Raw genomic sequence first — 13,134 nt, 5'->3', positions numbered from 1 at the left:
CCAGATAATCTAGAATTAAAACCCTCAGAGTTAAAAAGCCTTGTGTGGCTAGATTTGAATCAGGTAAAAGGAAGATTTTTTCTAGCTAATATTTTCTACCTTTCACCAGCCTAATTCTCCAGAGCATAGCGTGCAATGGAAAACTACTTATTTTATAAGAGATGAGACAGCCCTGATACCTTGACAATCCCCACACTTAACACATGCAGCTATGGTCTTCTCTCTGCTCAGGAGGTTACTCCTTTCCCTGCAAGTCCGACAAAAGGATCAATATACTCCAAAACACTGGTGTTTGCTATTATTAAGCTAACTAAATTTACTATCATCTTAGCAGAAAACGGCTGCTCTGCCTCCTTTGACTTCACCTAGAAAGAGTCAAATGGAGGATTAGAACCTAAAAATCCAACTGGAATAGGTGATTTATAATCGTTATCTTACCAGTGTATTATATAAACTGATGTCTACTTCAAGACCGCTTCTCACATGGAAGAACTTGACAATTGGCACTTTAGCAGTTGTTATTGGCAAGACATTTCTTAGACCTAGGAAGGAATTTGGGCTTTCACTTTAATACAACAATAACGGTATCAAAACTACCACCAAGAGCTTACAAAAATTTCAGCAGATCTCTTTAAAAGCCTGTGGGCAGATATCAAAGCTATCTTTTAACTCTGCATATTATATATATAAAAAATAAAATAAATTAATTTATTTTATACATATCGTAAATTAATTTATATTTTAATATTGATTTTAAACACTTCATTATTCATAGCATTTCTGGCATTAGTTTTCACTTAACGTTAGCTGAAAACTAAACTGTTTAAATAGCAAAATAGCATAAATACTTATCTGGTATAGAGTGAGTTAATTTTAAAATGTATGAAATCCTCATGAAAAGGCATTTAAATGTGATTTACAGGAATATATTGTTGCATTAAACTAATGTATAGTGTGTGCCATCTTCAGCATTATTAATATTATTATTATTACTTGTCAACAAACAATGGATATGTAAATAAAAACCTATAACCACTGTCTGAAGGTCAAACTTGTAACTTACAACTTGTTTTCATGTATGTTAACACAGTATCAGAGTTTAATTTAGGCCTGTTCCTACAAACCTTAGAACACTTCAATGGCCTAGTCATGCAATGAAGAGCTACAAATGTTCACAATCTAAGTTCCCAATCCTGCTAACTAATGCACTAAAGAGTTCAGTGTTATCTTAATATCTGTGTACTTATACCCTGAACCTTCTGACTCCATAAATAGTTTACAAATTCATGTACACAAAACTACCCACTCTTATTCTCTAGAAAGTTACCTGAATGTTTCTTAAGTACTCTTGCTAATTCTTCAATTATTCTTATGCAATCAAGTCCCTGAAAAGGAGAGAAAAAAAAACATTTCAGTGCACTGATAATATCTTGTGCCAACCTCAAAATTCTAGAAAAGCTACACGTAATCATTACTATTAGAACGTGTCCTAGCCAAGCCATTTCAGTTGATGTGCCATTCATTGCCTGTCATTAGGCTTAAAGCCATATCATTAAAAAGACACCTAAATTGTACACTGAGCGGCATTCATACCAGACAGTTTCAAAATGCAAAGTATGTTCAAGTCAACACTAAAGGATACCCTAATGTTCTTAAAAGAGTTTATAAACATGCATTTAAAGCATTTGCTAATTTATATCAACGGAAAAGAAAGACTTGCTTCTTTCTCACCCCATCTTCTTTTTCTAGCTTACCATGCATCAACACTGTGATGCTGAACCAGATGTGCCTCATTCATTTCCATGTCAAACAATATTATCACTTCACTGAAGAATCCATGAATAAGCTCAGTGGTAAAGGAAGAAAATCTTAAATCAGATTAGCTGACTTAGCAGCAAGACACTAGCCAATTTACTTTTTTTGGTAGAAGTTCTATTTACATTTTCAGCTATTGTGCAAGTCCTTTTTGCAAAAGGATGTCAAGAGACAGTGTTCACAGCAACAATAACTGTGTCTATAGAATACCAGTACAAGTTATACAAAAGAGCTCTAAGTCTACCTCAGAAGTTTCCAGTCCATCAATTGTCATACAGATATCAAGGTCACTTTGTTTGAAGCCAAAGCCATTTTTTGATGAGCCAAACAAGTTCAACCTGGTTCCTGTAAAGGACATGATACTATAACTACATCTGACATACCATCAGTCCAGTTTTAATAGCTAGGGTCTGATTTGGCCAATGTTGAACACCACTTTCCTGTAATAATGGACTTTACAAGGAATATTTATTAAATATAGGGCATATTTCTTGATTTTCTATAGATAACATTATAAAGTTACTGGTCTAATTCACTAAATTTTAAGAGTAATAAATAAAAGGCATTTTTGTCAAAACAATGACTAAACAATACAGCAAAATTTTCAACATTTTTGGCATTAAGAAAAAAAGGTTTGCGAACAATAAAAAAGCAATCTTGTTTTAAAAGGGTCACTGTCAATTTGTATTTTTGGAAGTTGACTAAGCTGAGCATAAGGTAAACCACTATTTAAACAGTATATCCTGAAAATTTCCTTTTGTCAGTTTTCTATAGAATGAGGGCTTCTCTGCTTTCTTACTGATGTTTAAAGGGCTCTTTTCAGGAACGAAGATACTGGAGGGGGAGGAGAGAGAGAGAAAGCGCTATAGCGATACATTAGGTGCTGAAAAATGAACAAGTGTAAATTGAAAAAATCCCTCCCCCAATATATTCTTTCAGTTAATCTTAGGTGTTCTTTATAGCCAGAGTATGCACAAAATGTTCATATTTCAATTTGTTTTACAAGATGACAGTATCCCTGCAACGTCTCTTTTCTGGCTTTTGTTAATTTTTGAACAACTTTAGTATCCTGCAGAGGCCTAGGGAGCAGGTGCAGTAGTGATAGATGATTTTCAGGCCCCTGTAGCGGTCTGAATAGTAATGGGGATTTGGATTGGAAAAGAGCCTGGAAGTAACTAAATCAGTGATTAGCATAGCCCCCACATCCCTACCCTCCTCTGGTGACAAGCCACCAGTCTTAGCTATAACATGAAAATTAAGATTAAATATAAAATTTAGGATGAATATCAAAGTTAATATATTTAACTGACTTTTCACAGATTTCAAGGACAGAAGAAAACACTATGATAATTTAATGTGACCTCCTGTATAACCATGATACTTACAGTGTTTGAGTAGTTCAGAAATAATGAATTTAACTTCATGTCACCCCTCTGAGGTAGGGAAGAATCCCCATTTTACAATTCGGAATGAAGATACAGAGATTAAGAAATTTACCCAGGATCAAATGGGAGTCTGACACACCCAGGAAAAAATTAAATGGCATACTAACTAGATTATTAGCACGAGAATTTGAGCTAAATCCTTGAGGATCTGGATAAGTGATACAAGAACTCTCTTCGGGTTAAGACAAGTCTTTACAGGTGCAACAATCTTCGGCCAAAGATTCCACATCCAGCCTGCATACAAATTTGGCAAGACTATGAACTGAAGCCCAGGTGGTTACCCTATATATTTCCAGAAATGGAAACCATAGCTCCAGTCTACTGAGCTTTGCTGATAGCCAAGTGTTATGCCTCTGCTTTAGAATAATCCGAGAGCAAATTGCTCTCCTGGGCCCACACAAGATAATATGACTGCCTGTAATATACAGACAGTACATTTTTCTTTCTATACTGAGAATAAGGGCAGAAAAATAAAGCTATTTCTTAGATTAACTGAAAAGAAAGGGGATACTTTTGGCCTGATCAAAATTCCAAGATGGTGTGACAGGCGTTTCAGAAAGTCTGTAGCAGTCTTACAAGAATGAATACAATGACTGAAACAGCGAAGCTTGACTGACAAATTTGCAACGAAAATGCTAGTTATGAAAGTTTTATTATAAAATTGTGATTACTGGTTTCTAAAATGGCTGTTGTTCATTCCTGTTGATGTCATGATCTTTTCACTATTTCTCACCAACAGGATGTAAAAAAAAATAAACTGACATATTTTTGGAGCTTTTTGTTTGTTTTAAGAAAGAGCACAAGCTCCAGGAGGGAGGGCATAACGTATGAGGTGGAGACATCAAGCTGTAACAGTGAGCTGAGATTATTGCAACAGAAAATATTCCAATTTAATTTAAAGTCATATAGTATAACCTTACGCAACAGAATATTTTAAGAAGTTTAAATTAGCTAACTTTGTTATTTATACTGGTAAAATGAAATTGTTGAAAATATTAAAAAAGTGGAACTTGGGGAAAAAAAAAACAACAACTAAATACGAGTATGAAAGAATCTACACAATTACCTGGAAACTCCTGTCTGATGAAGCTTTCCAGATTTTGCCGTATATGTTCACGAGCCTGATCCTCTATAATATTTGGAGCAAAATCTTCTTTAAAAAAAAAAGCCAGAAACACACCAATTCAGGCAAAGTATGTAAAAACATTGCCACAGTTAAGTGACAGGAAGGGGAAAAAAAAGGAAATTGATGTGGGAGGGGAAGAGAGGGAGGAGTAGGTGGAAGAAGAAAAATACTAAGTCAAAGAAAAAAAACACATTAGGAAAACAGTACATTTTGTCCGGTCAGAAGTGAAGGGTGCCATATTGAAAGACCAAATAAATGGGGGGGAAATGGTTCCAAAAATCTGAAATCAGCATATTGTTCTTTGTAGAAATATGTTGCCTTGTGCTTTCAAACAGCAGTTTCTGGTAATGAGATACAAAATACCACACAAACAACCGCACTAAAGAGTGTCGGACAACATTTTTTGAAAAAGGATGCCTCATATAGGCTCTGAAGTCTATGTGTAGATGCCTAAATTTCAAGAATATCAAATATCCAGCAGCTTTCATTGACTCCATGTTTAATTCAAGGAGTCATGAGATCAGCCTACACACTTTGGATTTTTACTCTTTGGAGGTACAATTTAGACTTATGAATGTAACAATATCAGGTGCAATTTAGCAATTAAACTAATGTCATTACCCTATAGAATCTTACCTTTTGTACTAGTTTTGCTACTTTCAAAACCCAGCTCCACTGATACTATTGACCTAAGAGAATTCCCTACAGTACTATTAAAATCTAGCTAACTAATTCATATTTTCCACAAACATACTGAAAGAGTGCTGTATTGATGACTTACTGTAACACTGGATGCAAACTTGATCTAAAATATTTGAAAACTTGGGTGTCAACGCTGGCAAAGGGTCTAGCTCAATTTTTTTGAAGTCTTCTGGACAATCCCTCTTTAGGTGACCTTCTCGTTTGCACAAGCTACATACCACCATAGGAGACTGTGTGAATAGAAAGCAAGACATTTTTTTAAATCTATGGCCCTTTAATGTATCAGAACTATACTTAGATATAATATGTCCTAAACTGTTAGCAATATTTCCTGGTGGTTAGATGTTAAGAGCTTACCTTGCCCTTTGTGAAAGCAGGTTTATTAAATTCATAAAAGAGCTCAGATTCCAGAAATTGTCCTATTAGTATGCCCTCTTCACAAAGGCTTCCTTTCTCTACAAAATCCCCTTCATTCAAATCTACCCTTAGAGATTTATCTACATTTTTTCCCAGCTCTGTCTCTTCATATTTAACAGAGACGGACAATTCTTCTTCTTCTTCAGACAGTGCATCTTCATCCCCAGATGCAGTGTAAGTATTGTCCAGCTCATCTTCAGCAGTCACAATACCACCACATTCTGTTTGGTTTAGGATAAGAGACTGTTCTCCCTCCTCTTCCTCCCCATCCTCATCTGAGTTATTGATTTCAGATATCTGGTCTTGTAATGAAGGTGCAAATTTGTTCAGGGAATCATCCAGTTCATCAATCTCCTCTGTGCTCTCCTCATCCATCTCAGCCTTATCACTGAGTATTATTACATTGCACTCTAAACCAAACTCATCCCTCTCTGTGACTACAGTGCTCTGAACATCTTCAGTCTCTGAAATACTGTATGTTTCAATATCATGCTCATTTGCTGGAATAGGGAGATCTCCATTTTCACTGTATTCATCCAAGCCTTGATCAATAACTATCACATTTTTCTGCCATTTCTTATCTTGGTCATGTTCTTCCTCCTCATCATCATTTCCACTCTCTGTCTCTACACAGGTTGGTTTAGAGTCCTCATTATCACCAGAAATCATCTCTTCAGTTACAAAGTCTGAATCTTCCTGGGCAATTCCCAAATGTCCTATATCATCTGCCAATTCTTCTTCAGTCAGGCCTTCAGAGACAAACACCTTTGAAGGATCAATTGTACATGCCTCAGGCATGTCTATACTTCCATCAGTAATATTAATACAATCCGCTGCTATCACTTCCCCCATTTTGTCAGCTACATTTTGCTTATCAGTGGCATCATGCTTTATGGCATCCTTTTCAGGTTCTAATCTTTGTGATGTCTCCTCATTGACATTCAAAGGCTTTTTTGGGCTGGATTTTGTAGGTTTTTTGTGGGGCAAAGCAAAATATTTGTAAGTTGCCCTTAAGCAGTGAAGAATATATTCATATACTAGCTGACTGTTCAGAGTTCTTGCCACATTCCTCTTTACTGAGTAAGGGTCTGAAAGAAAAAGAAAGCCAGGAGCTAACTGAATACAGAAATCTATAACTTCATTGATGGATATACAGAAGAAGCAAAGACAGGTTAGATTAGACCGGTTTTCTCTTACAACATTTAGATATATTGTCAATTAAGTTAATACACTGTTTTAGGAACACATTAGCAATAAATACAGAGCTCTAGACTAAGTGGCGTAAACTGTATATGTATCATATGCCACTTAATACATTTAATCGTATCATACTGAAACATATGGCTGAAATTGTTTTTCTAACATATCTGACAGTGTACTTGCTAAGTCAGAGGGCCGATAACTCTTAATTGACAGACTTAAGGTACCTTCCACAGCAATGCGCTTTTTAGGCCAGTCCTTTGATTCACGAGACACTGCTTCTTTGAGTCGTATACTGATGACCAGATCAGCCAAATTAAACTCCAACGCATAGAAGCGAAGCAGTTCTACCCAAAGCTGCCCAACTGGTGCTGAACACTGGTGTCCTGAATCAAACACTAAGGGAACCTGTTAATTAGAAAGCAAAAGCTTAAACCCTCTTCAGTTTTAAGGTGTATGAAAAACCCTCTTTTGGGGGGCAGAAAAATCATTCTGCCAGTCTAAAACTTGCTTTTCACTCACACACAGTCACCGATACCTATATGCACGCACACGGAGTCAAGTAAAAATGCAGAGTAACAGTATAAGTTTTTAAATAAACTTGTAACTTAAGTGTTGAAGTGGTGTGGAGGAAAAGTCACAATGATAATATTGTAATGAAGCCATAACAGATAATACAATGGCTAGAAATTACCTCTGCAATGAGTGTTCAGGTCTCAACAATAAAAATTAATGCTCTACTCAAACAAGGGAAACTACAACATTATGAGAGTTAAATACACATTTTACAGCTACAGAAAAGGACAATTTAAAGAGGTAGTGTAAATTAAGATAACTAATACCTCAAACACTTATAAACCAAATTTAATAATGGTTGGACAGTGACATTTATGATTATGGCTAATATTAATCATGATTGTGTATTTAAATAAAAATGTTCTTGTGCTATAATTAATACATTTCAAAGTAAGCATTTCAGATCATAAAAACATCAGTTAGGATGAACTATATAACCTCATCAGATGCAAATCATTTTTCAGAAAGAATCACCTTCTATGGTCATTTAAATGTACAGGCACAAAATGTGCACCTCAAGCAAGAAGGGGAAGCGACAGAGCAAATTACATAGTTTAGAATGTTTTTGGATATTTATTCTGCCAACTCTGAAAGTTTGTCCTCTTTGGTTAGAGTTGTTTTTCAGGGCAAACAATCAATAATTTGGCATGAAGCAAAAGACACTGCGGATACTGGGATTCAGTACTAGTCCATTTTGGTATTATGACAAATTATTGACAGTCTTTTAGTGTACATTATGCTTTTCCTTAGATTAGTCCTGTTCAGGTGGTCCTAGCTTTCATGGCTATACATTATCTTAATATACTTGGTAAGAATTTAGTTTATGTGATTTTATAATGGCTCTGATTAATAAACACAGCACAAATTATTTTTAAAGATTTCATATTTTATCTATATAAAGATTGCTTAGTATTTTACCAAATAAGATCTCTTTAGAAAAGATCATGGAGTATTTTACACTTAAAATTATAAATGTTAGCCATTATTGGATTAAATTTATGTAACTTCTTTATTATAAAACACTCCCATGTGCGATTAGAACTGAATTTATACAGGTATTCTATTTCTAAAAAGAGCAATGTTATTAGATAAGAAAAATAAAGAGGAGCAATTATCGTGCAACAGTAATTCGAAATTAAGTTACTCATTAGACATAGTCAAGTTTGAAATAGGATTTTTTGAATTCTGTCAACTACGGTTGTCCCCTAGTTTAACAGATATTATTAACCCAATACTATGACCCTGGGACCTCTTGGTACCAACTGGCTGAGGTTTACAGGGATCTCCTAGATCTGTTATCTGCATACTGGTTCACCAAAGAGTGTCATGTAAGGTCTCTAATGAAAACCTGTGTCACACTGATCGTCATAATCATCGTGAGATGTGTACACCGACAATATGTAAGGAGTTAGGTACACATAGACCTTAAGCACATAATTTTCAGTGAGAGTTAAGGCAGCTCAACAGAAGGGGATAAACATTCTCTTGTCAGGCAAGAGAGAAGAGATGCTTATCTCTGGGTGGCTAGTCAAGTGTATTATGTATTGTCTACTTCACAAATGGAAGCCTATCTACAATCTGAGCACAAGGCTAATCAAGAGATTGTAAAAACCAACCAGAAAGGAGCACAGAGGAAAAAACTACTAATGGAAGGAGAGGAGGGGAATCCTGTTCACAAGTTAAGACAATGGATTTGTGTACTGTAACTGTAGAGACACAAACTACATCCTTCACCTAGGAGACAAGCTGACAGCATGCATCTCTTATGAACAGAGGGTCACAGCCAACCTTGCTGCTAAAAGCTGGGACAAGATTTTTTTGGGTGAGGCAACCTTTATGAGACAGGAAAAATATGTTGTTAGTTAAGTGTAGGCCCTGGCTCTTTTTTTGTGAAGTAAAATTATACTTGTTTTCACAATAAACAAATCTAAGTGCTGTGTGTTAAGCTGAGCTGTGGTCTAAGGAGTAACTGGGAAGCTGCGGTGTACTGTCCCTTTGGGAACAGCGGGTCTGGTAACTGTGTGAGTGTCCAGTGGTTTAGGAACTGGACACTGCAGGCATGCTTGGAGGACTCGGGTGTTGGAGTGTGCCTATCACTAACCTGGAAAGAGTGAGTGGGGTCTGTGGAGGCCTGAAGGGGAAAGTTTGTGTTGCCAGTAGCTGATGGAGTCAGAGAGTGATCCACAGTGGGCAAGTGGTAGTGAGGTGCCTTACAACCCTGGGTATCTCTGGCAAGCATCACAAATACCTTAAGACTGAGAATTACGTCCTGATCCCCTAGTAGTTGTCACATTTGTCTTTAAATGCTAGGATGTCGCATACACACAGAAAACCAGTCACTGAATTAGAGACAAGGTGGGTGAGGTAATAAATTTTTATTACCACCCACTTTGTGTCTCTAATATCCTGGGACTGACAAGGCCACAACACTGCATACAGCCACTAAATTATGAAGTTTAGCTTCGCAATACATAAACAATTTTACTTCACTTAAAATAAAAATTGGTGGTCATTGTTGAGAGTGATTTCTAGATTAATACTGAAGTAACTGAAATGGTTCAGACCTTGCCCCTTTTAGGAGAAGCTTCTTTTGGGGAATCAGCATCATTAACAGCAGGATTATACTCCCAGATCACGATATCATTCTCAACATCTTTAAGGTTGAAGTTCACCAATTTGTTTAATGAGAATCCTCCAATCTGGAGAGAGGAGAGGAAAAGAGGAAAAAACACTGGACATCTTTTTTATCTGAAGGATTTCAAACCAGCCTCTTCCATAGTATTAATCATCCAGAAAAAAAAGTCAGTATTTTAAAGACGTACAAAAATCATCATATACTATACCCATAATAAAAACAGGCTTACTGAATTGTCATTCAATAGAGTACTTCCTCCCCAGTTAATCTGTTTTCTGATTAAATGTTACCAATTCACACAACAACTCATTAGTAGATTTTCAAAATGAGAAATTACCCCAATATCCATATAGTTATGATTTATAGTTGTATCTTTACTTTGTTAGAGGTTCCATCACATGGCTTTAAATACAATTTTATACATAGATTGATTTTGATTCTTTTACCAAGATCAAGAGCTGTATGTAAATGACAAGTGTGTAAAGAACTCTGAAATATGCTAATAATAAAATAGATAATTGTTTGAAGAAGTCTGTTCTAGGCCTAGGATAAACTTTAAGTGCCTAAGTCCCACTCAAAGTTACTGAGTAGTTTTTGAAAATTTTGCACATAGGATACCACCTTAATGAATCCCTTTGTGCACAGGTATTATGATAGTCTTTAACTGCATAACTGCACATTTTTTTTTCCATAGGACCCCCGCCCCATCAGTGCACAGTATGGACCTGCATTAGAAGTGAATCAGGACTGTGCAGCGAAGGAGATGAGGCCACACACTGAACAAAGAGAAAACAAAAGAGCGAACAACTGTTCATTAAGTGAGCACTATCCATTCCGTGCACTGAATGAGGCTAGTATCCTGTGGAAAATAGCATATGATCACATAATTAAAGATGGCATCATAATGCCTGCGCACAAGGGGGAGGAATTAAAATTGCTCAACCAAAAGAACATGCCACAATAAAGGTTAACATATATTATGCACACAAAAACTATATTGATATTTTGCTGTTGGTGACTAAGTGTCACTCTCTTGCACAAGGGACAGGCAAGAAACAAGCAGGGAATAAGTAAGTTAAAATTATAACAGATTTAGAAAATATCACCCTCAGATTGGTAATACTTAAGTAGCACATACCCACAATCCCAAATAAACAGGCAGAAATGGTTCCTTCCTCTGTTGTAGAAAGAAAATGACCATTAAAGCAAACACGTAAGCTGGCAAACCTCCTTCTTCAGGACGATCAGCACAACACAGCTATAAAAAAATTGAAAAACACATTAACATTTTTCCGCACCAGGCTTTTTATTACAAATAGTCTTTTTGGTATCTATCATCATTCTCCTATTTGCAAAACCGGCAGTCAACTTAAATACTGTTAAGAGAGCGAAGATTTATATAACCAGTTTGTCCCGATGTTGTGGGATGTGTTTGGTTCCAAAGGACTTCATGTAGTCATTAAAATCACAGCCAGTGTTCTAGTATAAGAATATTGAAATCACTTTTCTTGTATGCATTCCATTCTGATAAACTTCCAGCCATACAAGCTATTGGTTGTATGCAATGGTTGGGATTTTCAATGGGGGTGAAGGGACATTGAGTCAATGAGATCTCGACATAATTCCCTTCAGCTTCTTTAATAAACTGCTTATTTTCAGTTTAAAGAGTTATTGTATAATAAATTCAGAATTGTGACTCTTATCTTTGTACTGTAATCGTCTCAAGCTATTCCAGAAATCAAGACTTAAGGTGGCATATCTGGTATGTATACCCAGAGTACTGTCTAACATTCACAAAGATGATTGGGTTATTTATGACTTCAAACTTCACCATTTAAGATTTCACTCATTTTTTCCCCACACCAACTCTTCCTAATTTGTTTCCATTAACTTCAAATGTGAAAATTACATCATTTGACAAACTTTTAAGAATTCTTGATAAATAATCTTCCCCTTCTATGCACTTGAATCACTTTTGCAGCTGGTCCTCAGGGGCAGAGAAGTTGGGATTTCATAGGCAATTTTTTAAAAACTAACAGATGAAGATATGCATACCAACATCTTTATAAATTGAAAGTGTTGCTATTAATGTAGTTAGACTCCCAGCAAGCATGTAACAAAAGAGCTTGTTAAGCAACATTATGGTTGATTTTTTTGTACAAAGTCAAGAAATTCCAGCTAGAGTTTCACATCAACCTCTATTATCATATACAAAATGCTGCCTATGTAAAGAGATCTTTAACTAGAAAGGCGATGTGGCACAGTGTGGTTGCTGTGTACACTATAATTTAGTGCAATTATCTACTCATATGTGCATCAATTAAATAATCTCAGTCAGTGCATGCACATAATTGGCAAGGAAAATAATATACTGCACATAATATTGTATTCCTCATAGGAGGATAACCTGTGTGTCATGTTTAAAGTTCAAACACACTTTTGAATTATAAGAACCGAATAAAACAACTGAAAGTGTCTTAAAAGCATGAAATACTATTATATTTAGATCATTCAAGCAACTGATTAGATTCTTCTTGTAAAGTTAGAAAAAAAAAAGTCACTCAATCTAAACAGCAATTTTCAGTTTTCAATACTGGAAGCACCTTTCCCATAGCAAGGTGCACCACCTAGCTAACCTAATGTAGCAACAGAAAGACAGGGCAACTGCAATCTGTTTGTGACTGCCCGCATACCTCAAGGTGGAGAACCCTGCTCTAGATCATGCAAAATTTCAGACCAAAGAGTAACTTTTTCCCCAAGAAGAGACTTAGAGCAATCACATTCCTAAACTACAACTGCAGATTTACTAGCATGACATTAGACTAAAAATATGAACGCCATGAAAACCACGATGTATCTTGGTTAAACTTTTATACACTGCCTACTTTCTTTTATCCAGGTGCCTGTTTTGAGAAACTCATCACACAAGAGTTGGACAAAAAGAACTGTTTGAGACAAACACCCATTTGTGTTTTTTTATTTCAAAAAAAGACTCACCTTTGCCCAGTACCTGAAGGCAATCACTAGAGGTACAAGAGTTGGTTCTAGTTTTCCAAGAGTAGCCAAATGGTTTGTCGTCAGACAAGCATTTTCATTCCCTGCACTTACTTTACAAACAAGGCCACTACAATGACAAAGAAACAACCTGAAAATCCTGCAGGTGTTTTAAGGAAAGCCATATGTCAGATGAAATCTTACAACCTATCACAAAATAGAGG

General features: G+C 36.0%; 1 protein-coding gene across 4 annotated transcripts in view; it reads right to left on the bottom strand.

Annotated features, from left to right (window-relative positions):
- TUT7 (terminal uridylyl transferase 7) overlaps nt 1–13,134 on the bottom strand; it is a 48,547-nt gene that overhangs the window by 18,745 nt on the left and 16,668 nt on the right. For 3 of the 4 annotated variants that reach the window (XM_054031656.1, XM_054031657.1, XM_054031659.1), the window contains 10 exons: nt 12,914–13,040; nt 11,055–11,174; nt 9,846–9,980; nt 6,933–7,113; nt 5,446–6,593; nt 5,168–5,318; nt 4,327–4,413; nt 2,060–2,160; nt 1,328–1,385; nt 439–542 (listed from right to left, as the gene is read on the bottom strand). In XM_054031656.1, the coding sequence (XP_053887631.1) occupies nt 439–542; nt 1,328–1,385; nt 2,060–2,160; nt 4,327–4,413; nt 5,168–5,318; nt 5,446–6,593; nt 6,933–7,113; nt 9,846–9,980; nt 11,055–11,174; nt 12,914–13,040 (2,212 nt within the window). The remainder of the gene's footprint in view (nt 1–438; nt 543–1,327; nt 1,386–2,059; nt 2,161–4,326; nt 4,414–5,167; nt 5,319–5,445; nt 6,594–6,932; nt 7,114–9,845; nt 9,981–11,054; nt 11,175–12,913; nt 13,041–13,134) is intronic. The other variant, XM_054031658.1, reaches the window with a different exon arrangement.

This window comes from Malaclemys terrapin, chromosome 6, assembly GCF_027887155.1.
Source record: "Malaclemys terrapin pileata isolate rMalTer1 chromosome 6, rMalTer1.hap1, whole genome shotgun sequence".
NCBI classification, from domain to species: domain Eukaryota; kingdom Metazoa; phylum Chordata; order Testudines; family Emydidae; genus Malaclemys; species Malaclemys terrapin.
The sequence above is the reverse complement of the archived record's forward strand: the minus strand, read 5'-3'. Positions and strand labels throughout refer to the sequence as shown.